We start from the raw sequence: 27652 nt of genomic DNA, 5'->3' as shown, positions 1-27652 counted from the left end.
AGGAGCACACAGCCCATGAGCCACAGGAGGTTGCACGGTCTTTGCCCTGGGGCTGCCCTTAGAGTCCAGAGGGGGCCCAACAAGACCCTGGAGGTCTCTCTGCAGGGGCACACAGGCATGTTTAGGGGCTGGCAGTGGCCGAGTTTCACAGTTCCTCTGAGACTTGGTTCCCTCTCCTGTAAAATGGGTGTGGGAGACTGGGATCTTCTGTCCTGTGGGATTCTCTTGGCTACTGACCAAGACAATGCATGCCACCGCCCACCAGGCCTGCATGGTGGACTCTGCCCCGGCAGGGCCTGCGTGTCTGCAGGACTGCTGTGGCCCTCGGAGATGTGGGAGGACGCGGGCACCCTGTGGAAGTGTCCTAGCACTCGCCACACGACAGGCAGCCTAGGCCAGGCCCCACTGCACAGCATCCTCAAAGATAAAGACAGCTGGCCATCTTGGGAACGTGGGTCAGACCCTCCATGTCTGTGAACATCCGTTTTCTGCACGTGAGGGGACCAATTAAGGAGACTTCTGAGATCGTTTTGTGTTTCAACTTGCTACTGAATTTGGAACGTGTGCCTATGGGTTTCCTGTGGCTGCTGTGACCGGTTGGCACAGACGGGTAGTTTTGCCCAACACAAACCTGCTCTCACGCTCTGGGCTGGAGTCTGAGGTCGAGTCACTGGGGGCTGAGCTCTCTGTGGAGGCTCCGCAGGGGTCCTTCCGGCTGCCAGTGCTCCAGACACCGTATGTGTGTGTGTGTGTGGCAGGGGGCTCCCAGCTACCAGCCCTGCCACCTCTTCGTTCATGTGTGTCTGTGTGTCTCCTTTTCTGCCTGTTGTGGGATTGCCTTCACAGCCCTCTGGATAATCCAGGATAAATCCCTCTCAAGAGCTTTAAATTAATCTCATCATTTGCCATAGAAGGCATGGAGGTTCCAGGGATTTTACGTGGATTTTGTTGGAGTGGGGAGGGAGGGGGAGGGGGGAGGAGTACTTCTGGTTCTGTAAAAGTTTCCCCAAAATAGCCTTTTCTGGTGCAGACCATGAGGTCAACTGTGAGCTTTCTGAAGGCAAGACCCTGAATTCCTGCTGTATCTCCTGCACGTATCTGTCACGATGGGTGTGGCTGGGCCGTCCACCGTTTATCTTTACTTTCATAATCACCTCGAGGGAGGCAGGCGTGCAGGCGTCCGGCTACAGGAATTCTCATTCCCTGTGCGGTAGGGAAACCAGTCCACCGAGTTTCCAGTTTGTTTGTACCCAGCCCTCATCGGCTCCACCATCTGCACAAACCACCTGCACTTGGCCAGGCTGCACCCACAATGGACCTGTGCTCCACCCAAGGGCAGAGGCAGGGATTGCCCACCCCACCAGGCCCTTCCTCTGGTACTGGGCCTTGGGGCCTGGGAGGTCCTCTCACCCCCACTCCTCTGCTGGCAATGCCCACCCACTCGCCCCTCCCCAGGCAGAAAGGGAGCCCCTGCGCCCTGCCTGCTGTGGCTCAGTCTCACATCTCACATGGCCTGTGCACACACGGTGCCCCCTGACACCAGGTGGGAGTGCAGCAGGCAGCAGCAAGTCACCAGTGGCCAAGAGGTTAGAGCCCAGTTCAGGCACCTCTGCAATGCTGGTTTTACCCTCACTGTCCCCAAGTTAAGTGCTGCTGACTGCAGGCATCACACCTGTGTTCAAGGGCATGGTGCATACTGCCTACATTTACTCTTTTTTCCAGAAAATCAAAACCTTGCCCCCAAATGCCACTCCTTGTGCTTACTTCTCAGCAGCCAGCAGTGTCACCCCGTAGAGGTGCAGAGAGCTTCTGTATTCTCTGTGACGGAAACAGGCAAAATTGAAGAGGCGGGGAGCCACTGGTTCCTTCGAAACCCTGCTGATTATTTTTAGAGATGGGGAAATCGGGGTCCAGAGAGCAGCTTGCCCTGGCCACACAAGCTCACGGGCCTGCCAGAGGCGCTGGCTGCTTCACAGGCTGGCTGTCCTGATGCCATTGTCCCTGCCTCCAGCTGCACTGGTCAACCAGAAGAGCTGCACCTCACCCGTGTTCCTGCTCTCCATGCTGCCCCATACAGTGGACGTGAGCCATGAGCCACACAGGGGGCGGCACCTGACCTCTCTCCCAGCGTTCGCCAAGCTCTGCCAGGTGATGGCTCTGAACCCAGCAAGGAACAGCATCCTGCTGGGGGCAAGGTGAGGCCACGGTCTGCAGGGATCAGTGTTGGCTGGGGCGGGGGGCACGCTCTCTGGAGTGGTTAGGGTGGATGACCCAGGCTCCTGAGCAGAGGACCAGGATGGGGAGTTCTGTGTGGCCACACTCTGCCTGGTCCAAAGGCCCCTGAACCCTGTGCTCACTAGAGCCTCAGAGGTGGGGAGCAGGCTGCAGACCCCAGATCTGACAGAGGTGGGCTTACTCTCTCAGCCCTGTAGCTCTTCCTGGCAGCTAAGCAGGTGAGTAGGTCATGGGAGGGGAGGCAGGGGGTGGGTACAGGGGCAGTTCCCACTTGGAAGATGCTAGGTGCAGGGTGGTTACGGGGTCCAGTGTGCCAGAGTGGACCTGTGTCCCAGATGGTGGGTAGGGCCCCTGAACTCCAGGTGAGGGTCATGGCTCAGAGGCCCGAGGGGCTCACAGGCCTTCCCTGTAGGGAGACTGTGCCAGTTGTCCGTGTCCCCACTTCCAGAAGGAATTGGAAGTCGGCCTCTTCTTGAGAAATCTTGGTTTTCAGCTCTGATGGGTGCAGGGGTGGCTCAGGGACACCAGGCACCCACCCTATGGATGGAGATTCCTGGGCTAGGGGACGCTCCTGGGCTTTGTGGGTGGGGTGTGCAAGCAGGGGTTTCTGGCTGAACAGGGAGGGACAAATCATGCCCAGGCCCTGGGAGCTGCGCTGCCGCCGAGCTTTAGGACAGAGGTTTGGGCACTGGTGGTGAAGCTGACTTGCCCTGCCGCAGCCATCCTGCCTATTTCCTTGAGGCCTAGCATCTTATCTGAAACCTGAACCAAACAGAATGTTTACCAGCTCTCACAGGCCCTGCCTATGCTCCCGAGGCTGGGCCCACTGGCCCCTTCCATATAGACACTGGCGTCTCGGCCATAGGGCCTAGAGACACCCACTGTGCCAATAACCCATGAGGGGCTGTTTCCAGGCTGAGTACCACAGGGGCCAGGGCCCCACTCACCCAGAAGAGCTCCCCTGGAGCTGCAGGTCCTGCCAGTAGAGGCCTGGCACCACCCTTTCCAGAGTCACGTGCAGTGAGTGCTTACTGAAAAAATCATGTGGAGTCCACACAGCTGGACTTGCTCTGGGGCTGGGGCTGTGGCTGCCACAGCAGGTCACACCAGCCTGCCTGCAGAACCCCCACCTTGTCCCCGTTGCTGACTCCCCTGGCACCCCTCAGCCACACTGGCTCCCAGGGCTGGGCTCAGCTCCCCTCTCTTAGGGAGAAGGAAAAACTGCCCCATTTGCCTTGTGAGCACACGGCAGGTCTCCACCCACCTGCACCCCTTCCCTGACAGGGACTGTTATCGTTTAGTAAACGTCCGAAGGTCTCAGGCCACTTGCATCCTCGAGGACCCCTGAAGCTGCTCAGCCCCCGGGCATAGGTCCATCCTCAGGTCACTCCACAGCTCTTCAAAAGGAACTTTAAGATCATACCCCTCTAGATTTATCGCCACAAACAAACGGAGAGGTGGAAGGTCCAGAACAGAAGACGGGTTGTCTAAACCTGGGTTTAATTCATGACCTAATGTGATCACTAAAAATGACATTTAATAATGATATTGAAGAATATTTAGTGACATAAAGAGTTCATACAGAGTAAAAATATATGTGTGTCCACATATGAGAATGGTCAGCATGGTCTCAATATCATAAAACATACACAGACTTGGAAAACACACTAGAAAGATCCAGGTGAAAATGTTACCATGGTCATCTCAGTGTGGCCGAGTATTTAGCCTTTGTTTTCTGGCATTTTGCGTCTTTTCTGCAATGAATATATAGTACCTCAGGAAGTAGAGAACAGGATTGTTGAGGTTTGTTGGCACTTCCATTGTGATAGAAACACTGACACTGTGTGGTGCTGTTCCACTATCTTCACTCCCCCCTTAGTGACTGCTGCTGCAGGAGGGAGGGGTCTGTGCCAGGGGGGTGTTTCCGAGGCCAGTCGTTTGTCCAGTTTCTAACTCTGTCCTGCCTTCACAGAGTTCCACTCAGCTGACCTGCTGTGGTGACCACTTGCTGGGCCTGGGACATGCCCAGATCCCTGGGAAAGGAAACACAGGATACCTGGAATGGAGTCTCTGTCAGTTACACGACAACCTCATGGCACCTTGGCCATGTCAACACAATCCCACAGCACCCCAGCCAGGTCAACACAATCTTACAGCACACTTGCCAGTTCAAAAGATGTTGCACCAGTGCAAGGGCTGGGGGAGGCCAGGTGGGAAACTCTGCCTCGCTCAGCAACCCCACCATGCTGTGCACCCCCATACTCCTCCCCAACACGCCCTGCTCAACAGCCCCCTATGCTACTACCCAGGCAGTGAGATGCCAGCTGACTTTGCCAACAGGCTGGTCATATCTTGGGTAGCAGATGGGCCCCTAGACACCAGGACAGGGGGTAGGGAGGGGGTGACCCCATGGACCTGGCTGGTTGGGGCACATTGGGACCTAGAACGGGGTCTTCCCTAAACCCTGATGGTCTCAAGTCCTTCTCACGACGCTCCATAAAGATCCTAGAGGGATGGTCAGCGGAGGAGCCACGGGCTGGGGCCCCCAGGTGGAGCAGGGACCCCACGGGCCGGCGGGCTTTCCCGGGGAGGGCCCCGCGCCCACTGAGGGCAGGACTCCCTGTGAGCCTGGTAGGCCAGCGGGCGACCGCTCGCCCCGCCCCCGCCAGGCCCCGCCCACTCCCGACCCGGCCCCGCCCCTCGCGGATCCCCCGCGGCCCCACTGCGCAGGCGCGGGCGCAGGTGCGTGCCGTTTGAAAGTATGGCGCCTGCGGGCCCCTGGCTGGTTCTGTGTGAGGAGAAGATCCGGGAGAAGAGCGGCCTGGCGCCTCACCACGACCTGGGTGCGCGGCGGGGGCGGCGGGCCGGCTGAGGGAGCGAGCTTCCCCCACGGCGTCCGCCGACGGGGTCGGGCCAGAGGCGCGGCGTCCTGACGCGCTCTTCTTAACCGTCGAAGGAGCCGTGAGGGCCCAGTGGTGGGGAGGGAGGCCCTGTGGTGGGGAGGGGGCGGGGCGGGGGCCCAGTGGTTGGGGAGGGAGGCCCTGTGGTGGGGAGGGGGCGGGGCGGGGGCCCAGTGGTTGGGGAGGGAGGCCCTGTGGTGGGGAGGGCGTGGGGGAGGGGGCCTGTTGTGGGGAGGGTGCGGGGGGAGGGGCCCAGTGGTGGGAAGGGAGGCCCTGTGGTGGGGGGGCAGGGGGAGAGGAGCCGACTCCTCTTGAGACTCCTCTGAGCTGTTGGGGCAGCCCTACTGGGTCCCTGGACTCAGAGGTCGAGACCTGAGCAGAAATGAAGAAGAGCACTGACTACCCTTATGGGTTTGTTTTATTATTTTTTTTTACCCCTAAATAAGGCGGTTTGGTTTGGCTTTTAGAACAGCCTTGAACCAGCAGCCTTCGTTTGTGGAAGAGCTGGCCCTGCGGTTCCTCTCCGCAGGAGCATCCTCTGTCACGGAGGACGCTGGTCAGCAGTTTTCTTTCTGTCCTGTTTTTCTCTGGTTTTGGCAGCAGGGTAAAGCTGAGTGCTTCCTCTTCGGTGTTCTAGGACAGGTCGGGTGGAATTGATGCTCATTCTTCCTTGATGGAGTTTTCCCGCGGAAATTCTGTGGCCTTGGAACGTTCTGTTTGAGGCTTTTAAATTACAAATTTAATTTATTGTTATACAGCTCTTCTTACCAGTTTCTTCTCGGGTGAGGGAATTATGGCTGGGATCTGTAAAATTGATTTTTCTCTTAGAAGTTGTTGAATTTATTCGTATAGAGTTGTTTGTCATGCTCCTGTGTTAGCCTGTTAAGGTCTTGGGTTCCGTCCTGAAACCCTTCTTCCATACTGCCTGTTAGTTATTATTTCTGTCTTTTTTAGACTTGGTAGGAGTTTGTGAACTGTGTGTATTAATCTTTTCATTGAGTCACTTTTCAGTGTGTTGAGGTTTTCTCCATTGTATTCATAGATTCAAATTTCATTGATTCTGTTCTTTATTATTTTCTTCTTTCTGCTCACTTCACATTTATTTTTTATTCTTCTTTTGTAGATTTTTTAAGGGGAGGAGGGGGAAAGAGGAGGAGAGAGAGAGAGAGGCAGTGTGGGGGCTTGTAGAGAGAGAATGGTAGCAGGCACCAGGCCTAGCACAGAGCCTGAGTAGGGGCTCAATCCCACAACCCTGAGATCATGACCTGAGCCAAAGCCAAGAGTTGGACGTTCAACCAACTGAGCCACCCAGGTGCTCTGCCCCTTCTTTTGTAGATTCTTGAGGTGAGAGTTTAGATTATTGATTTGAGGCCTTTTAATTTTCTAGTAAATTTTTCTCTAAGCACAGCTCTAGCTGCATTCACAAATTTTGTTATATTTCATTTTCAATATATATTTTTTAAAAAACTATTTATTCATGGGAGACACAGAGCGGCAGAGACACAGGCAGAGGGAGAAGCAGGCTCCCTGTGGGAGCCGGATGTGGGACTCAGGCCCGGGACCTCAGGTTCATTCCCCCAGCCAATGGCGGATGCTCAACTACTGAGCCACCCAGGTGCCCCAGTTCAGTGTATTTTTAGACTTTTTAGACTTACTCTTTGACCTGTGGATTATCTGGGAGTGTTTTCTCATTGTGTGTTTGGAGATTTTCTTTTTTTCATTCTGTTACTGATTCTAGTGTGATTCCATTATGGTCACAGTATATATACTGTATGATTTTAATTATTTTAAATTTGTTGAGGTTTGTTTTGCTCCAAGAGCTGGTCTGAATTGGTGAAATGTTCCAAGTGCACTTGAATAGAATGTACTCTGTTGTTGGGTGGAGTATTATGTAAGTATAAGTTACATCCTATTGGCTGATGATGATCAGTTCTTTATCCTTGTTGATTTTCTGCCTAGCAATTGTGTTAATTACTGGAAGGAGAGTGTTGAAACCCCTAATCCTAATCATGGATTCATCTGTTTCTCTTTTCACCTCATATGTTTGAAGCTGTGCATTCGTATTTAGGATTTGGAGTGACCCTTGCAACTACGCAATGTACCTGTTTGTCCTTGAGACATCTACTAGTGTAGCCACGCCAGCTTCCTTTGGATTCGTGTTTACGGGGCACATCTTTCCCCATTATTTGTAATTTAATCTTTAAACTTAACCTACATCATTACATTTGAAATAAGGTTCTTGTAGATTAGTGTGTAGTTAGTTCATTTTTATTTACTCTGCCAACCTCTTTTTTAGAGCGTATTTAGACCATTTACATTAAATGCAATTGTTAATATGTGAGGGCTGAAGCATGCCACTTTATTGTTTTCTGTTCATTTCCTTTTTCTTCTTTTGTTTCCCTTTTCCTGCCTTTCTGTGGTTTGAGGATTTTTTTTAGTGTTTCATTTTGAGTTATCTATTATATTTTTGAGCATATCTCTTTGTATAGTGTTTTTAGAGGTTGCTTTATAAATTGCAGTGGATTTGTATAATTTAATACACTCTACTTGTATGACCATTTTACCCCTTCATGCAAAATGTCAAAACCTTACATCCATTGTTTTCTTTGGTTTCTTCTCCTTTATAATTTAGTTGTCTTAAATATTTTCTCTGTATTCCTTGAGAACCACATTAATCATTTTTTTCTTTTATGGTCATCCACAATTTTAAATTAGAAGGAAACATTGTTTCATTATTTTTTTCATTTCTGATGCTTCAGGTTTTCTTCTGTTATCCTTCCTTTATGTTTGAAGAGTTTTCTGTAACAATTGCCTTAGGGCAGGTGTACTGGTGACAGATTGTCTTGTTTCTTCGTCTGAAAATATCTTTGTTTCACCTCAGTACCTAAGACTCTTTCTTTCAGCACTTGACACTCCAGAAATGTGGTGCTCCTTCCTTCAGGCCACCTCTGTTCTGAAGGGTAATCCCCTCCCTGCCCTGGGAGTTGTTTTATCTCTGTGGGTCACACCTTTTCTCTCTCGTTGCTTTCGAGATTCTTTCACTGTTTTTAGTTTTTAGAAGTTTATTTCTGATGTATCTGGGCGTGGCTTTTTTTTTTTTTTTGTCTTTATTCTGTTTGGGGTTTTCTCAACTTCTTGAATATGTAGCTTTATGTCTTTTGGCAAATTTGATAAGCTTTCAGCCATTATTTCTTTAATTGCTAGAATTTTTTCTTAGTTGTAATGTCTTTTCTTTCTCTTCTTGGAACTCTAATTGGAACTGCATTGGGACTTTGACAGAAATGTTAGATCGTTTTCCATGGACACTTGAGGCTCTGCTCTTTATTTATTTTTGTCTGTTTTCTCTCTGCTGGAAAAATAGGACAATTTTGATCAATATCTTTGCATTTACTTTGAATTTTTTTCTTCTGTCACCTCCATTCTGTTACGGAGCTGCTTCTGTAGGGTATTTTTTATTTAGTTATTGTATTTTACATTTCTAAAATTTCTTTTTGTTTCTTTATATCTTCTGTTTTTTGACCAAGGTCCCGTTTTATCATTTGTTTTAGGAGTGTTGATAATTGTTCATTGAACTACTGCTTTAAAACTCTTGTTAAATAATTCTGACTTCTGTCATCTCCATGTTGGTTCCTTATTTAAATCTCATTACACAGTATTGGCACTGAGTGGGCACTGCCTTGTTTCTGAGGTGGTGACAGGCTCCTGTTGCTCACATAGCCTCCATAGATGCTTGTGGGCCACCTCCTAGCAGCCCAGCTGGAGTTGTAGTCAGGGTCCCTTCGCACAGTCCCATTGCTGGCCACTGTGCGTGGCAGGTGTATGGAGCTAGCGTGGGGCTGGTGTCAGGAGCATGTGCTGCAAGACCCCCATCCTGGTCCTTCTACCCTGGACCACAGGCTTACCCTTACATGTAAGAGTCCATTGATGGTTCTGGGTTGCTAGCTTCTTTGGCACTTGGATTGGGGTGTATAGAAGACAAAACAGCCCTGAGACCAACGCAGGGCCCTCACTGCGTGACATTTCTTGAGGTCCCTAGATGTGGACCCGTTCCACACACTCCAGAGTTGTCTGGTGCTTGGTTTATACATTGTTGTCCAGGGAGTTAGGCATAATATGTGAGTAGGAATAGGATGAAATGGTTTTATACTGTCTTTTCTGGAAATGGAGGCCCACAGACCAGTTTTAAATTAAATTGAGATGTGTTTTAAAACATTGGTGTGCCCAGACCCAAGCTGTCTTTTTGATTACAGAAACTTACTTTGTAGCAACATTGACTTCATGGTCACTTACTGAGTGTGCCATGCAGAGGCATGTGGTGCATAGAGCATGCACTGTGCCCTCGCCTGTGACTGGCATGAAGCAGTTGGGTTAGCTAACCAGTGGGTTTCAGATTGTGATCTCTAAGTGAAGGCTGCACGGGCAATGGAGTTGAGCAGCCAGCTGTCAAAGTACAAGCCCACTTAGGAGGGTATTGCTGGTGGGAGAGGGTTTGAGGGGAGAAGCAGAGGGGATGGGCAGCAGGGCAAGGGCTCAGAGACATTTTGAAGGTAAACAAGCTAAAACCTTAGCAATTCGTCTTTACCAGTATTCAAACTTTGAATGAGTTACATTATTTTCATGATTTTTTTCAGATTCTGAGGTTGCTATAGCTCACTTTTATTATAGTAATTTATTTCCACTAAAAAGTAAGGTTAAAGTCTCATAATTTTCTGTTCTTAGCTGAACTTCGGTCATTATCTATTCCTGGAACTTACCAAGAAAAGATTACTCACCTAGGAAATTCCTTGATGCATTTAACAGGTCTAAAATCATTAGACCTTTCACGCAACTCCTTGGTGAGCCTAGAGGTAAGTTTTAGTTTTGTTTCCTAAAAGAATATTAATTGCTATCAGCAGTGGAAAGTACATTTATGGTAAAAAAAAAAAAATGCAGTCTGTTTTATACCTGTGCTTACGTGTAGGCTATATGCTTAACCACAGTTATAGGTGTTGGGTTTTTCTCATGCATCTCATTACGTCTTTATTTTTTTTTTTAATTTTTATTTATTTATGATAGTCACAGAGAGAGAAAGAGAGAGAGGCAGAGACATAGGCAGAGGGAGAAGCAGGCTCCATGCACCGGGAGCCCGATGTGGGATTCGATCCTGGGTCTCCAGGATCACGCCCTGGGCCAAAGGCAGGCGCCAAACCGCTGCGCCACCCAGGGATCCCTCATTACGTCTTTAAATGACTTTGACAACCAGAAGTCCTATCTCTGATGAAAATAGTTGTATCTTTAAAGGAACTGAAATAAGGCCTGAAAGACTAGTGTGTGTGTCAGTCACTACCATCCCTGTCTCAGCTGTGCTTTTCTTCATCCACATTCTGCACTTCACATCTGTTCATAGTCTGACTCTTGGTGGCCTCAGACCCTTGCGTGGTGGTGCCATGAGTGAGAGGCTTCCTGCAGTGTTCCTGATGTGGGTGCTTGGTCCTCGTAAGCAAGGAAGAAATCACCCAGGTGATGGCAAGTGGGAAAGTTGTGCATACTTTCTGCTCATGACTTCCTGCCCCCTTCACAGAGTGTGCCCCTGACACGGTGTGGGGGCCCTGCTCAGAGTCACCTGTGAGTCTCAGCCCAGTTTCCCCCTGTGCTGGGTCACCTCTCAGTCCGTGCAGCTGGTTTCTCATCTGTATGGTGGGAACAGTAATAGCTCTTACTCTGTGGTGTGAGGTTGTGTGTCACACCTGGATTGTGTGCAGACTGAATGAAATAGTGAGAACTCAGTAGATACAGGCCATCCTCAGCGCCATTAGGACTGTTGTGAACGTGACATGTCATGCCAAATGGCCATTTCCTGTGTGAGACACGGAGCCTCCTACCTAGAACACTTCTGTCTTTGTGCTCTTCCTGGTAGTGGCATATGGCCATTGCAGGTGCATTTGTTAAGTTGGTGTTGATTCATATCAATGGTCTGTTTCAATGTTTGTAGAAGTGCGAACTGATTCTGCATTTTGTCCTGTTGACAGGGCATTCAGTACCTGACTGCGTTGGAAAGTCTCAATCTCTACTACAACAGTATCTCCTCATTAGCAGAAGTGCTTTGGCTCCACTCCTTGACAGAACTCACAGATGTGGACTTCCGGCTGAACCCCGTCGTAAAGAATGAATCTGATTACCGCCTTTTTGTTGTGTACATGCTCCCGAAGCTCCGGCAGCTAGGTAGGTGACATGGCTGTGCTCACATCCTTGCTCACAGGAGCACTAATAGGTGTTCTCTATGCTAGAAGTTGATTTTCTACTCCTTTGGTTGAGTCCCTGTGTCTCAGGTTGAGTCTTGTTGGAATGGTGCCTGGCAGGAGGGCAGGGAGCTCTGGCCACACAGACCTGCTGAGGAAAGGCCATGAGCACAGGTAGGGGCCAGGCTGCCCGATCATTTCTGGCCCTCCACTTTCTAGCTGATTGGCTTGGATATATTCTCTGAACGTCTGGTGCCCTTTCCTTGCCTGGCTCCCTGGGCTTCATCTCAGGCTCACTAGGCAGTTGGATTCTACCTGGTTTCACATCCACCTGGAAGGTTAGATACAGGAAGAGAAGTGTATGTGCCATACCCTCTCCCAGATGATAGGGATAGGAGAGTACGAGGTTCTCTTGGCAGGTGTAGACACCCACTGGCTTAGTAACCCATGTCCCTGAAGAAACAGATCTTTGTGTCAGGCTCACAGGCCAAGTTTCTGGAATGCCCACCAGCCATGCCCAGTTGGGAGGGTCTGCTTGGGGAAAACCATAGTGGCACCTTCCCACCCACCTCCCCGGCTACCAAGAGTTGTTTTATCCATGAGCATATGGCTGGTGGCCCTGCCAGTGCCTACCCTGTGTCACACGTCCAGTGCTAGAGCATGGAGACGGAGAGGGCCTGGAACCTCATGCCCACAGTCCCATGTGAAGAGGGTATAAGTGCTGAGTGGTGGCGGTGTGAGCATGTCTGCTGGAAGGGCAGTGTTCTGTGTCCTCAGTGATCAGTGTGTCCTCGGTCCTGAGGGCCAGTTCACTGCTTGGTGAGGTTGGGGGGCATTCAGGTGTCTCCATCTTCTGGGTGCTGACCTAATGAAACCAAAGTAAAACCCAAATCACAGCAGCACTTGTCAGGGAAGATACTCCACTGTTCTTGTGTGTGGTAGGTACTGAGCTGTGGGCATACTGTGGCTCCTGTCCTGGCAGTGTCCAGCCAGTGTCCTGGAGACCCCATGTTTTGCATCTCTTGGCTGTGAGTAGATAGATTCTCTCATGAACACCTTGCTGCACGAGTCTGTGCTGGCTTCTCTCCCGGGGCCTCTCCCCCACTCTGCACTGGTGAACTGTAGGCTCTAGGGAGCCTGACCACTCTGCTAGGCCACACCTGCCTGGGCCTGGGCATAGGGATGGGCTGTGGGTATCAGTGACCAACTTCCCTATTGGCACACTGGTTATTTTCAAGCCTACTTAGAATTTCAATGTTTAGTTTTAATTTTTAGGCATTTAGGAGGAGTAAAGGCTGATGTTCTTAACTTCTTTGACTGTTTAAGTTATGAATAGTTGAATCTGGTTCTTTTTCAGAAGCGTTATTAGTCCATATTATGGGAAAATCTTGCCATTTCCAATCCTAAATCATTATTTTACCTTTGTTATAAAAGTTTTAGATTCAGAATCTTACAGTGTTTGTGTGGAGAAGGGACATAAGAATGATACCTTTAGGTGTGCAAAAGGAACACAATTGAAGGTCAGAGTCCTGTGGGAGTCCCAGAACCCTTTGAAGGCTCACTCTACCCAACAGGGTACCCAGTGCTCCTTTTGGAAGCATATACACTAACCAGGTCCCCAGTAAGATCAGAGCCATCACGGGTTCCAGGTGAGAAGTTGAGAGCCCCTGGAGGAGTGTGGACAGAAGAACAGCGAGGGGAGCATATGGGGACTCAGTGCTGGGGGCTGTGGGGTCTGGGAGAGGAGAGTGTTGCAAAGTCAGAAGGGGGTATAGATTTGGGGAGAAATGCGTTTGCATTGGTTTTAACTGTGTTGAGTCTGAGTGTATAGTGGGACAGTCCAGAGAAGTGTTCTTAGAGTAGGGGATTTGGAACTCACTCAGAAGTGAAGCAAAGGCTGAGTAGAGAGCTGTGTGTTAGCCATCAGGCAAGTGTCCACACCATGGACATCTCTCAGGCAGTTGTGTCTTGAGGAGGGGAGCTCCTGGGGTGTCCCACGTGCAACAGGGCCTAGCCCCCAGAGGCACTTGTGTATGATTTGCACAACTCCTTTGTTTTCCACTTTGACAGTGGTTATTGATTTGTTATTCATTTGCTCTTTGTAATGGTATACTTTTTGGAGTGTGCCATAGATTAAATGCTCTTTGGGAAGCAGGTTTGGAATTTAACCATTGTAATATTAATTCTGTGGTGGGATGTATTAATGGTCCAAAGCATTGACTTTCTTTTTTTTTTCTTTAAGATTTTATTTATTTGAGAGACAGAAAGCGAGCACAAGTTGGGCAGGGGGGCGGCATGGATCAGAGGCAGAGGGAAAAGCAGACTCTCCACTCAGCGAGGATCCCGTTGTGGGGCTTGATCCCAGGACCCCAGGATCATGACCTGAGGTGATGGCAGACACTTCACCGACTGAGCCGTCCAGGTGTCCCCAAAGCATTGACTTTTGATGTTGAGAACCATCTTAAACCTCAGATATTCTAAGGGAAGACCCAGGAGTAGGAACTGAGTAGAGGCCTTCTGGGGCACACATGTGGGGACAGTTGAAACGTCGAAACTGAGGATGTAAACCCTAGGCCCAGACACTTGGCCACGACATCCTCTCTTTAACATGTTCAGGACTCTTATCTACAGAGACAACTCACATGTGCTCAGTGTGGTTCAAGAACCTCATTGGGTACCCAGAATGTGTATTAAAAGAAGGTGAACGTGCTGCCGGAAGTGCCTGTTTGTGAATTGCATGTGGATTTCTTTTCCTACGGGCTGCAGGCTACCTCCAAAGTGTAGTGTCTGAGGAGTAGCTTTATGTGAGTAGGCCAGCCCTCTTGGAATCAGTCCTCGGCATCTCTGGGAAACCAAGTGTAGCCACACAGCCCAGCATTCCTTCACTGGGTCGACCCAGTGCCTATGGGGATACTTCTGGCAGGGCTGGCCGGCCCCAGGGGATGGAAGGTCTGTGAGCAAGTGGTGGCAGTTCCAGCCAGGTGCAGTGTGCTGCAGGGTGTGCGATAGAAGCATCCTTATTCCCAAGGGGAAGGTCAGGTGCTTCAAGGGTTCTGGGAGGGACTCCTGTGGGGCTTGGGTCATTGGGGCCTGTCACCTGCTTCATGGTGGTGGCTGCTGATTTCTCTGGCATTTTATCCCTAGATGACCGTCCTGTGAGAGACAGTGAGCGGAAAGCATCCCGGCTACAGTTTGCATCAGAGGAGTCACTCAACTCGAAGCAGAGCTTCCCAGCCGTTTTCACAGCTGAAAGGTATGAACAGAAGTGGTTATTTGAACATTGAGAGGAGCTGTTCAGACTCTCCTGTTAGTAGACTGTTTACCTAAAAGATATAGACTTTTGTGTGCTGATTGCCACTTCAAGGGGAGCTGTCCAAAAGAGGAAAGAGAAAACTCAGATGCTAGTGGGGCTCAAGGAGATGGTGGGACAGTGTCTCTCACCCTCTCTTGTCCTTGTTTTCCATAGTTCTTTTTTATTTTTATTTTTATTTTTTATTTTTTTTTCATAGTTCTTTTTTAATATTGAAAAGTTTATTAAAGTAATACATGTAAAATCAAATAGTGTGAGAGGCTTGTGATGAGAAATGACAGCCCCTTACTGCTGCCTCAGCCCCGTCCTCAGAGACAGTCATTGGTTGCTTCTGCAGTTGTTTCTGCTTGCAGGTTTTGAGTTACTCGCTCATCTCCAAACATGCAAACACATCACCTTTTATGGGTGTGAGCACCTTAAGCAGTCACTGACCCCTGCCACAGGCCCTTCCTCTCTGACCCCAGTGGTACAGTCCATGGAATATGATCCTTTTTGTGTTCTCTGCTCAGTGTCCTGTGGCCCGTGCTGGCTCTGCCAGATGTAGTTGAGCTGTGGGAGTGGGATCTTTTGTCTGCCTATGCCCGCTTCCGTGCCCCCTCCCAGCTCCTGTCAGCTCCATTGTTAGGTTTAACTGTACACAGTGAAGGTTAATAGTATTTAAATGTGTTCTGAAATCATAAAGTGTCTTTGTGGTTTGCAGGTTGATTTTTAAGGCAGTATTTATATTGCTTGTAATGTGCTACGATTATATGTGCTTATACACCATTTTGTTTGTCTGGAGCTTTTAATGGTTTTCTTCTTGCATTAAGTGCTTTAGCTCATCCTTAAATTCCTCTGATGGAGTGGTTGACCAATTCTTTTTTGAAAAGGACTGGAGAGTGAATGATTTTGGTTTTGTGGACCACATGATCTCGTTCTCAACATTTGAATTCTACCTTTGTAGCATGAAAGCAGCCATAGGTAATACTTGAACAAATGACTGTGTTCCAATTAAACTTTATTACAGAAATAGGCAGTGGGCTGGATTGGACCTGTGGCTATACATTGCCAGTTTCTGTTCCAATGTCTCAGGATCAATTTTAAATCCTTGGGGTCTCCTGTTCCTCAGATCCCCTTTAGCCCCCACTCTCCTTACCTCCCCATTCCAAACTAGGTTAATTACTGTGTAGACAGCTATTCCTGTTACCCTGTGTGATGGTCTGGATGTTTGTGGCCCCTTAAATTCATATGTTGAAATTCTAACCCTCCTAGGTGATGGTGTTAGGAGGTGGGCGTCTGGGAGGTGATTAAGTCATAAAGGTGGAGCCTCATGAATGGGCTTGGTGGCTCCTAGAGAGACAAACCCTACAAAGTTTCCTAGCCTCTTTGATTATGAGTCAGGTAGTATCAGACCTCTGACTGTTCTTCAGTATTTTGGTGGCTGTTCTGAGTCTTTTGCCTCCCTATATAAATTATCAGTTTGTCAATATCCATGAAATAACCTTGCTGGGATTTTGACAGGGATTGCAATAATTCTTACGGATCAAGTTGGGAAGAACTGACACCTTGACAATATTGAGTCTTCGTCTCTGTGAGCATAGAATATCTGTCTATTTAGTTCTTCTTTGATTCACGTGTCAGAGGTTTGTAGTTCTCAAACAGATCTTGTACGTGTTTTGTTAAATGATACATTAGCTGTTATTTTTTCGGTGCTAATGTAAATAATACTACCCTATTTCATTTGAAATGCCATTTGTTCATTATTGGTATGTTGGAAGAGGTTGACTTCTGCATATTAACCCTGTGTATTAGTTTTCCTATTGATGTGACAAAGTTCCACAGACTGGGTGACTTAAAGTAACCAGTAAATTTGCTGTCTCACAGTTGTTAAGGGTAGAAGTCTGAAATCAGGGTGTTGGAGGAATTGATTCTGTGTGAGAGAATCTACTTCATGATTCTCCTGGTAGTCTGCTGGAAATCTTTGGTGTTCCTTGGCTTGCAGATACATCTCTCCAGTCCTCTGTTTTCACATGGCTGTCTTTTTTCTCCTCCTGTCTTTTCACAGAATCTCTCCTTTTGCATGTTTGCTTCTGTATCCCAGTTTCCCCAAAAGATACCAGTCAGGTTGGATTAGGGGCCCAGCCTAACCTCATATTAACTTGATTACCTCTGTAAAGACCCCATTTCCAAATAAGGTCGCATTCTGAGGAACAGGGTTTTGAGACTTCATATCTTGGTTGTGGAGGACACAATGCGACTCATAATTCTTTGTATTTGATAGCCTTGCTATCATTGCTTATTAATTCCAAGAGATTTTTTTTTCCTTGTTTTTGGTTGATTCTTGGGGGTTTTCTACATAGGCAATCATGTATCTGTGACAAAGTCAGTTTTATTTCTTCCTTCCCAATCTGTATTCCTTTTATTTCCTTTTCTTGTCTTACTGCATTAGCTGGGACTTCTGGTATGATGTTTAAAAGAAGGAATGAGAGGGGCCACCCTTCACCTGGGTGGCTCAGATGGTTAGGTGTCTGCCTTCGGCTCAGGTCATGATCTCAGGGTCCTGGGATCGGCCCCGCATTGGGCTCCCTGCTCAGCACAGAGCCTGCTTCTCCCTCTGCCTGACTGTCTGCCTGCTTGTGCTCTCACTCTCTTATTCTCTGTCAAATAAATAAAATCTTTTTAAAAAGGGGAGGAGGCCATCCTTGCCTTGTCCTGGTCTTAGCAAGGAGGCATCTAGTTTCTCACCACTGAGTGTCATGTTAGCTGCAGCTTTTCTTAGATGTTCTTTATCCAGTTGAGGAGTTCCCCTCTATTCCTAGTTTGCTGATCACAGTTATCATGAATGGATGTTGGATTTTGTTAAATGTTTTTTCTGTATCCGTTGATATGAGCCTATGAGTTTTCTTGTTTATAATCTATTGATGTGATGATTACATTGATTTCAAAATGTTGAACCAGGGAAGCTTCAGTGGCCCAGCAGTTTAGTGCCACCTTCAGCCTGGGGTAGTGATCCTGGAGACCCGGGATCGAGTCCCACGTCGGGCTCCCTGCATGGAGTCTGCTTCTCCCTCTGCCTGTGTCTCTGCCTCTCTCTGTGTGTGTCTGTCATGAATCTTAAAAAAAAAAAAAAAAAAATGTTGAACCAGGCTTACATGCCTTGAATAAATCCCACTTGGTTGTGGCATATAATTCTTTTGTACATTGTGGGATACAATATACTAATACTTTGTTGAGGATTTTTGCATCTGTATTCATGAAAGCTATTGGCCTGTAGTTTTCTACATGTTAAAATAAGGATGGCCAAATTGAAGGACTTAGAAAGTATTCTGTTTCTATCTTCTGGAGAGGTTATAGAGAATTCATTTAATTTTTTTCTTTCAGGGACACCTGGGTGGCTCAGTGGTTGAGCGTCTGCCTTTGGCTCAGGACATGATTCTAGTTTGAGGGCGTCTGCCTTTGGCTCAGGACATGATCCTAGTTTGGGGATCAAGTCCCACATCAGGCTCCCTGTGGAGCCTGCTTCTCCTCTGCCTGTGTCTCTGCCTCTCTCTTTCTCTGTGTCTCTCATGAATAAATAAAGTCTTTAAAAAAAAAAAAAAGAACTTTTAAAAGACTAAGTTTAAAAAAAATTTTTTTTTCTTTCAATGTTTGTTGGAATTTACCGATGAACCCATCTAGACCTTGTGTTTTAAAGGGTTATTAATTATTGATTCAATGTCTTTGATATATACACATCTATTCAGATTATCCATTTCTCCTTTTGTGAATTTTGATAAATGTGTGTTTCCAGAAACTGGTCCGTTTCATTAGATTATCAAATTTGTAGGCATAGAGTTGTTTACGGTATTTCTTCATTATCCTTTTAATGTCCATTGTATCTGTCATCACAATCCGCCTTTCACTTCTGATATTAGTAATTTGTATCTTTTTTTTTTTCCTTATAACCTGGCATAGAGATTTTTCAATTTTATTTGTAAAGAACGAGCTTCTGGTTTTGTTGATTTTTCTTTGTAGATTTCCTGTTTTCAATTTCATTGATTGCTGCTCTGATCTTTATTATTTCTTTTCTTCTGCTTACTTTGGATTTAATTTGCTCTGCTTTTCTAATTTCCTAAGGTGGAAGCTTGGATTATTGATTGTAGATTTTATTATTATCCTTACATATGCATTCAGTGCTATGAATTATATTCCAAGTAGTGTTTTCACTGCATCCTACAAATCTTGATATATTTGTTTTAATTTAATTCAAGGTATTTTTAAATTTCTCTAGAAATTTCTTGACTCATGCCATATGTTGTTATCTAGGAATTTGCTTTTAAATTTCCCAAATATTTGGGATTTTCTAGTTCTCTTTCTGTTACTGATTACTAGTTTAATTCCATTGTGGTCTCAGAGCAGATATTCTATGAATTCTTCTAAGTTTGTTAAGATGTGTTTTATGGCTCCCATTGTGACTTATCTAGCTGAATGTTCCATGTAAGCTTGAGAAAAATGTGTAGTCTATTGTTAGATGAAGTGGTCGGTGGATGTTGGTATGTCTAGTTGATTGGTGGTGCTCTTAAATTCAACTGTGTCCTTACTGATTTTCTGCCGGCCAGGTCTGCCCATTTCTGGTATAGAGGTGCTGAAGTCTCCAGTCTCCAGTGGACTCGTCTGTTTCTCCTTGTAGTTCTGTTAGTTTTTGCCACGTATATTTTGGTGCTCTGTTGTTAGGTGCATACAGGTTAAGGATTTTTTTTTTATTTTTATTTTTTATTTATTTACGATAGTCATACAGAGAGAGAGAGAGGCAGAGACACAGGCAGAGGGAGAAGCAGGCTCCATGCACCGGGAGCCTGACGCGGGATTCATTCGATCCTGGGTCTCCAGGATCGCGCCCTGGGCCAAAGGCAGGCGCCAAACCGCTGCGCCACCCAGGGATCCCCAGGTTAAGGATGTTAATGTCTTCTTGGAGAATTGATCTTCTCTTTTTGTAATGCCCCTCTTATTCCTGATAATTTTCCTTTCTTTGAAGTCTATTCCATTTTAAATTAATGTAGTTATTTCTGCTTTCTTTTGAATACTGTCAGCATGATATACTTGTTTTTAACCATTTACTTTTTATCCGTATATGTCTTTATATTTGAAATGGGTTTCTTGGGCAGCCAGGGTGGCTCAGCGGTTTAGTGCCACCTTCAGCCTAGGGCGTGATCCTGGAGACCCAGAATTGAGTCCCACGTCGGGCTCCCTGAAGGGAGCCTGCTTCTCTCTCTGTGTCTCTCATGAATATAATAAATAAAATCTTAAATAATAAATAAATAAATAAATAAATAAATAAATAAATAAATAAATAAATGGGTTTCTTGTAGACAACATGTAGTTGGTTCTTGAATCTCTTAATTGGAATGTTTAGATTATTGATGTTTAAAGTGGTATTGATAGAGTTGGATTTATATCTATCTACTATGTTCATTCTTGTTTTCTTTGTTCCTTTTCTTGTCTTCTCTCTTTCTTCCTTTTGTGGTTGTAAATGAGTGTATTATACCATTCCATTTTCTCTCCTTTGTTAGCACATCAGATATACTTACATTTTTACTTTTTTTAGTGGTTGTCCTAGAGTATGAAGGAGACCTTCACAACTACTACATGCCCACTTTCAAATACTATTGCAGTACTTCACAGGTAGTGGTAATACCTCCTACTAACAAAACGCTCCAAATTCTACTCTCTTGTCCCTTGTATTACAGATGCTGTCATTCGTTTCACGATACATAAGCTATAATCATGCATCTAATATGTGGGCACCCATAATCAAATATATTGTTGTTGTTATCTGTTAGATCAATTAAGAATAAGATAAAATAAAAATTTTTATTTTATTCCGGCTCTAATGCTCTTCCTTTCCATATAGGTTTGAATTTCTGACCTGTATCATTCTTCCCTCTAAAGACTTAACATTTCTTATAAGGCATGTCTGTTGGCAACATAATTCCAATTCCTGTTATTCTGAGAAATCCTTTATTTCTCCTTTACTTTTAAAGGATAATCTTGCAGGATACCAAATTCTAGGGTGGTAGTTTTTTCTTTCAGTAATCTAAATACTTTGCTCTTGTGTTGCTTACATGGTTTCTGAGGGGGAGTCAGATGTAATTCTTGTATTTATTCCTCTACACAGAAAATGTTTTTTCCCTTTGGCTTATTTTAGCATTTTTTTTCTTTTCCTTTGATTTTCTCCAGTTTGAAAATGATATTCCTTGATGTAAATTTTTTGGTGTTTATTTTGCCAGTATTCTCTGAGCTTCCTGGATCTGTGGTTTGGTGTCAGACATTAATTTGAGGAAATTTTCAGACTTTAAATATTTTTTATGTTCCTTTTTCTCTTTTCTTTCTGATGTTCTTCTTAAGCATGTGTTACATCTTATGGTTGTCCCTCAATTCTTGGGTATTTTACTGTGGGGTTTTTCAGTCTTTTTCTTTCTTTGTTTTTTAACTTTGGAGGATTGTATCGAGCTATCCTCAGGCTCAGAGATTGTGCCCTTGGCTGTGTCCAGGCTACTGATGAGCCCATCAGAGACTTTCTTCATTTCCCTTACAGTGCATTTGATCCCTAGCATTTCTTTTTGATTTTTTCTTAGAATTTCCAATTGTCTGCTTAAATTTTCCATGTGTTCTTGTATGTTGTCTGCTTTTTCTATTAGACCTCTTAGCATTATTACTTAGAGTTGTTTTAAATCCTAGTCTAATAATGCCAGCATTACTGCCATATCTGAGTTCTAATGCTTGCTCTTCTTTTTCAAGATTGTTTGGCCATTTGGAGTCCCTGGAGATTCCAGATGCATTTTAAGATGTGTTTTTCTGTCTCTGCAAAAGATGTCATTCGGATTTTAATAGGTATTGTACTGATTCTTGTAGGTTGCTTTGGGGCGTATTGACATTTTAACAATGTTAAGTCTTCCAGTCCATGAAGATGGGATGTGTTTCTATTTATTCATATCTTCTTTAATTTCTTCCAACAATATTTTGTGGTTTACTTGTCCTTGACAATCTCAAGGCTGAACTATCACGGAGTTTAGAGCTCAGAGTGCCTAATAGATGACAGGGTGCAGCCTCATGATCTAGAGGTGACATGGAGACCCACAAGATAGAAATGTGTCATGTGTTAGGTTTCTGTGGGCAGACCTAGAAAGAGAACCCAAGTCCCTTCCCTCTGCAGTGGGCAAGAAAACTCTTAGGAGTAGAAAATAGTGTTGATTTCTGAAAGTATAATCAGATATCGTAAAACCAACATTCATAGTATATGATTGAATGTTATCTTGAAGAGATTTTGTAAGCTGCCTGTGTTGGAAATGAACTCCCTTTGTGTGTGTTCGCATTCATTTGGAGGGTCACCATTGGTAGGGATGTTGTATTGTAGAACACTTTATATTCAGTCAGTGTGGAGAGATTTCACTTAATGTAAAGATAGAAATTTGGAACACCAAATTTAAAGGAACGCCATAGCCTTTAAGTTTCTTGATCACGTGTATCTTAAAGGAACACCATATCCTTTAAGTTTCTTGATCACATGTGTCAAGTTGCAGATATGCTAGGAAGAGAACACACTAGGGGATGTCAGAATAGGAGCTTTCTGGAACTTTCATTCTTGAGCAGACCCTCCTGGGGTTCCATACCATGTTCAGATGGCATGGCGACATTACAGGGCCTTCTTTTCATCAGTGCTTGTCCTGGGGAAGTCCTGCATTGACTTCTGTAGTAGAGGCACCCAGAGCCATTTTCTGCTGTGCACCAGCTCCTCCTCCCTGGAGACCTTGTGGTTGTGCTGGCAGGGCACTTGTCTTCCTTTACAGGGTCCATGTGCACTGGTGCGGGATGCAGGCTTGAGCGATAGCACTGAGTTTGCTTTTCCTTGCAGACTGTGTCACTCTAGGGCCATGTGTGCTGACCCCTCAGCCAAGAAATGCTTGGTCATGGATGCAGATGACGAGGCAGTCCTGAATCTCATCGCTGAGTGTGAGTGGGACTTGAGCAACCCTCCTGGGAGCACAAGTTCCAGCCTGAGGGAGCGAGAGACTGACCTCCATAGTTCCCAAGGTAGGCTTCTACTCCACCACAAGGGCCCAGGGGGCCCAGCTTGTGCTGGGGGGCTGGTGATCTCTGGCTCCCCAGCACAAAGCTGTGCTTCCAGAAAACTCACCTTTATGTACAGAATCCTTGTGAAGTCTCTGAACTTGTAACTACCAGTAGTTTGGATTAGAGAATTGTGATACCTGTCAGTATATTAAGTATATTGTTCTGCGTGGTTGTTCAAACTGTCCTTTCTCAGATTGACTACAGCTGTACTGACAGGGAGACCTAAAAGGTCAGAGTAGACGAGGACATAAAGTATCCTGTGGCTGGTAACACTAGTTTCCATCCCCTCCCCACCCACCCCCCGGGGTTATCCACTTAGCTTAGGAGACGCTGAATGCTCAACCTGCCGGGTTCAGAACTTTAGACTGGACGCAGATGTTACTGAGTGTTGGCAGCGCGTGGATTTCTTCATGGTCTTTGCTCAGGGCCTCTTCCCCACCAGGACTTGTATATATGCTACTGCTCCATTTCTTCTGTTTTGAGTTTCTAAGAAATTTTCCTGAAGACAGCCATAGGTTGAGGCACAAATTTGGGCTGAAATCCCAGGATTCAGCGGCTGGCATGAGGACCTCTGCACTCTGGGTGTCCCCGCTGGCTTGGTCTTGGTTCCCTCAGGTCTGGCTCCTCTGGGGGCACGGTTCCTCAAGGTTCTGACACACACTTCCCTGAAGACTGTGATGGGACACGGCTGTTTGGGTCTGTTCCCCTCTCCTTGGTATTGGTCATAATACCTGCTCTGTGGTTGTCTTCACATGAGCCCTTTCTCAGATGGAAGTGCCGCAGACACTCCCAATCTGTGGCTTGCTTTGTTTGCCAACAGTGCTTCCCAGAGCAGAGGCTGTCGATGAAATCCAGGTGGTCAGTTCTGCTCTTCATATGGTTTGTGCTTTTGGGTGTCCTTTTGTCAACAAGAAATCTTTGTCTGCCTTTGCGCTTATGAAGAGACTGTCTACTCTTCCTGTGACTGGCATGTGTGTGAGTTCAGTTGCCTTGAGTCTCTCTCTCTATTCCGGGTGGTGTTTTGTTTCTTGTTGTGTCTTGGTGCCAGCACCATGCTGCCCTTTTTCCTCAGCTGGGTGGTCCAGCTATGAATCCACCTGCTCAGTCACCGTTTTCTTCTTTCATTGTGTCCTTGATAGCTGCCATACATGATCAGAAGGTTAAGAGGGAATTTCTGATGAAATAAAACTTGTAAAATGTTTTCTGGTACGATAGACTCTGGACATCTGTTGAGTCCCCACTCAATGCAGCACCAATGTGGGGACTCCATAAAGAAGGGCCACGAGAGGAAGAAAGGCAGCTCTCGAGGGTGTGGTCCAGAGAAGAGGCTCCAGCACCAGTACTGTGGGGAGCTCCCGCCACAGTGTGGGCCGCATGCACACTTTACCCCACACCCAGGTAAGCCAGCTCACGTGGCTTTGGCCAGTTCCCTGGCAGGTCGGTGTTGTCACTGTGCCTGCCGTCAGCCCCCTACACTGTCTTAGGAAGGAGTCTCATACACTGAAATGTCTAGTAGATCCATATCGTAGAGTCCTCGTCTGTAAGTTCTGCGGTGCTTTTCTCTACACACACAGCTACATACAGGTTATGACAGTAACTACATTTTAAAATTTAATGACAAGAAGTAAATCTGTTAAATGGGAGTGTCATATGCGTGCCTCTGGCAAAAGTGTCAGAAAACCTCCCAGTGTGAATTCACCTGGCCTGTCCCTGAAGCAAGTTCAGGTGAGGTCACGGGGGCCTGGGGAAGTGGCCAGGGTGTGCTAGTGACCCCACTCAGGTTGCCTGTGGCCACTGCGGAGTGGGGTGGAGGGGACAGCTGTGACTATCCTTGTATCCTGAGCCTCAGCAGTGGTGCCATGTCTGTGAGTGGCACAGGGTTCCTACTCATTCACAGAGCAACGAAGTTTCATATCTGCCTTATCCAGATGCCCCCAGAGTTGGCATTTACCGCATTTGCTCTGGTGTGCCCCTCCTCTCCCCACCATGTATGTGTGTGCATTTTTGTGTGGGCATACGCATGTATATGTACATCTGTACGGGTGTGCGCTCATATGTATCCACATGTGCGCGCACATACTGTCATTGGTCTTTCTGCAACTTTCTTGGAGCAGGAGGTCCTGTCTCTTCTAAACATTTCAGCATGGTTTCCTGAAAGCAAGGACACTTTCCTGAATAAGGAGCATTTAACCCTCCAGAAAGGGACATGAACTTTGCCACAAACCTACCTGCCACTTAACCCACGGACCCTGTTCCTGTTTTGCCAGGCATTCCACTGACATTGTCCAGGAGTGGATCCAGGTGCACGCAGCATATCTAATTGTTGCTTCTCCTCAGACACCTGTGACCCAGCACAGTTTTTCAGTCTTTCCATCTTCTGCATCCAGAAGGGGGTGTTAAGGCTTTCAGACTTTACTTTTACCCTCACCGTGGCTTGCTACTCTGCTTCATGGTGGCCAGACTCAGATGGGCATTTTGGGAGAGTGGGTTCAAGCAGTGGCCATGGGCTGGAGGGGGAGAAGGAAGAACACAGGTCACAGGGCGAGGTAAGGCAGCATGTGGGCTGTGTCTGTCCCTGGGGCAGGGCTGGGGTGGCACGGAGTGACTGCTGTTTGTTTGCTTGTAGAGGACAGGTCGGGGGTGAGGTCTGTCCCAGTGGGTACAGCAGACCCGTCCCTGGAAGAGGCAGTGGTCGGGCGGACTTGGTGAGGTTCAGCAGTGGACATGGGGCTGGGAGAGCAAGGGATGTCCAGGTGACTTCTGACCCAGCAGGTGGAGGACTACAGTCTACTCAAGGCACGAGCACTTGAGGCACAGGTTTGCTGGGGGGGAAGTCCTGGGTTTGGCTGCGGATGGCAGATCTGAGGAGCTGTGGAGACATTGAAGCCATGCTGGGACGCAGCAGCAAGAGCCCGGAAGAGCGGCCTGGACTGGAGGGGTGGTCTGGCGAGGAGGGTGTGGACCTGGGGCCCAGGCAGAGCCCGGATCTGTGCTGCCTCAAGACCACAGCAGGGAGGGATACAGTGCACAGGGGCCTGAGGTACGCAGGGGCAAATTGGTTAAAACCCTTTGTAATTTCCAAAATCTAGGTGTTTTTTTAAGATTCTTTTTTTTTTTTTTTTTTTTTTATTCATTCATGAGAGACAGAGTCAGGCAGGGGGAGAAGCAAGCTCCATGCAGGGAGCCCCACGTGGGACTTGATCCGGGGACTCCAGGATCACACCCTGGGCTGAAGGCGGTGCTAAACTGCTGAGCCACCTGGGCTGCCCCCTAATTCTAGGTTTTTACTCACTTGTCTTTGTTGTACGTGTCTTTGTCAAGAACACGGTAATTGGTTGATTGATTTTTTTAAAGCTCTTAGCTCAGTTTTATCACTTTTGGGTGGATTTTCTACATGTGTGTGCACACGCACACACACAGGCATGCACACCTTTTTAAACTATTGTAGTGATGACTGTGCCAGGGAAGTTGGTCTGCTGAGGGCTGTATCCCACCCTCCTTACAGATTCCGCAGACATTGAGGACCCAGCCGTGTCTCAGAAGTCAAGTTTGTCCACACAAATGGTGGTAAATCCATTGCCTGTTCCTGAAAAGTACAGGAAGCGAAGAATGCCTGGTGGGAGATTCCAGGCACCCGCCAACCAGGAGTTTCTGAGCCACCTGGAGAAGCCTGCCATGCCCTCGAGCCCTGAGGAGACTCTGAGCAGGCACAGTGCCTCCGAGGGCAGGAGTGAAAGGACCTTTTCTCACTCAGAGGTCTCAGAGCCAGAAGGGGAGAGGCCCCACAGCAGGAGTGGCAGTGGAGAGGTGAGCAGGACAGGATGGTGAGGCAGGGGGCTGCTGAGCCCTGCTGTGCCCTGCTCCCATGCTGTGCTCACCAGACTCCCTGGAGAAGCTTCCATACCGGCTTCTCCCCGGCATTTGCTATGTCTTGGTGTGTCGGAAGGATATTACTGGGCTCCACACCATTTCACGCCACACTCAATGCTTTGAAGGAAAGAGGGTAGGCACAGGCCGGAGCAGTTGTGGTGTGCTTGCCTCAGCAGTGAGGTCCCATCATCTTGACCAGAGAACCATGGGGGGGGTCCTACTGTGAGGGTGTCCTGGACAGGCATCCTGTGGTTTAACACAGGATTCATCCTGGGTAGGGACTGGGAGTCCTCCCACCCTCTGAGTGACCCAGAACCACATATGGGTAATGACTCTGTTGCCTTTGTCACTGGCTTTGTTGAAGATGAAGGCACAGAGTTGTGGGAATTAGGGCTGACCTCAGGCAGGCACGGGCAGGGCACACTGTGGCAAGAAATCTGCCCTATGGCTGGTTTGGCAGACATACCCAGTGCTGGCAGGGGAGTGGGAGAGGGGAGTGAGAGGAGCATGGGGTAGGGAGAATGAGGCCTGACCTCCCATGTGGTTGGTTAGTGGAGTGATTTGACTTCCTGTGGTCAGTCCTGAGTTGTAAACAGGGAGAAAAATTAGGGAACTTATCACTTAACTGGTCAAGTTCTGGCCTTTGGACCAATCATTACAGGGGTAATGGTTTGGCCTCCTGGCTGGTTGCTGTAGGTGTTTGGCTGGCTTCCGGGCGTGGTTGCTGTAGGTTGTGCATCAGAGGGCTGCCCTTATAGAGGGTCTGGTCATTGTATGGTCAGGCTCTCATGGTCTGGATTGAGGGAAGGAAGACGAATAAGGAATATGCTTGAGATAGGAACGTGTCCAGCCTTTCCCTGTGCCCTAGAGGCCTGGCTTCACTCACCAAAGATGGACCTCTCCAGGTGCAGAGCCTTGCCTGGAGAACTCCTACAGTCACTGTAGGGCTGTGACTACAGGAGGAGATGCAGCCTTGGCTTGGGGCTGCAGCCTCATGGTGATCATCCTCTTGCAGAGGGCACTACCTACCC

At 47.3% G+C, this 27652-nt stretch overlaps 1 protein-coding gene across 3 annotated transcripts in view; it reads left to right on the top strand.

The window, feature by feature from the left end:
- The first annotated feature begins 4987 nt into the window (after nt 1-4987).
- CEP72 (centrosomal protein 72) overlaps nt 4988-27652 on the top strand; it is a 36441-nt gene continuing 13776 nt past the window's right edge. The window contains exons 1-7 of one of the 3 annotated variants that reach the window (XM_055308450.1): nt 4988-5078; nt 9855-9982; nt 11144-11336; nt 14498-14606; nt 22534-22712; nt 23967-24149; nt 26257-26558. In XM_055308450.1, coding sequence (XP_055164425.1) covers nt 4997-5078; nt 9855-9982; nt 11144-11336; nt 14498-14606; nt 22534-22712; nt 23967-24149; nt 26257-26558 — 1176 coding nt within the window. In that variant the 5' untranslated portion in view covers nt 4988-4996. Of the gene's footprint in view, nt 5079-5479; nt 5547-9854; nt 9983-11143; nt 11337-14497; nt 14607-22533; nt 22713-23966; nt 24150-26256; nt 26559-27652 lie in introns of those variants that run through there. The other 2 variants (XM_055308451.1, XM_055308452.1) reach the window with 2 other exon arrangements.

The sequence above is a fragment of the Nyctereutes procyonoides genome, unplaced genomic scaffold (assembly GCF_905146905.1).
Source record: "Nyctereutes procyonoides isolate TBG_1078 unplaced genomic scaffold, NYPRO_anot_genome, whole genome shotgun sequence".
Taxonomy (NCBI): domain Eukaryota; kingdom Metazoa; phylum Chordata; class Mammalia; order Carnivora; family Canidae; genus Nyctereutes; species Nyctereutes procyonoides.
The sequence above is the reverse complement of the archived record's forward strand: the minus strand, read 5'-3'. Positions and strand labels throughout refer to the sequence as shown.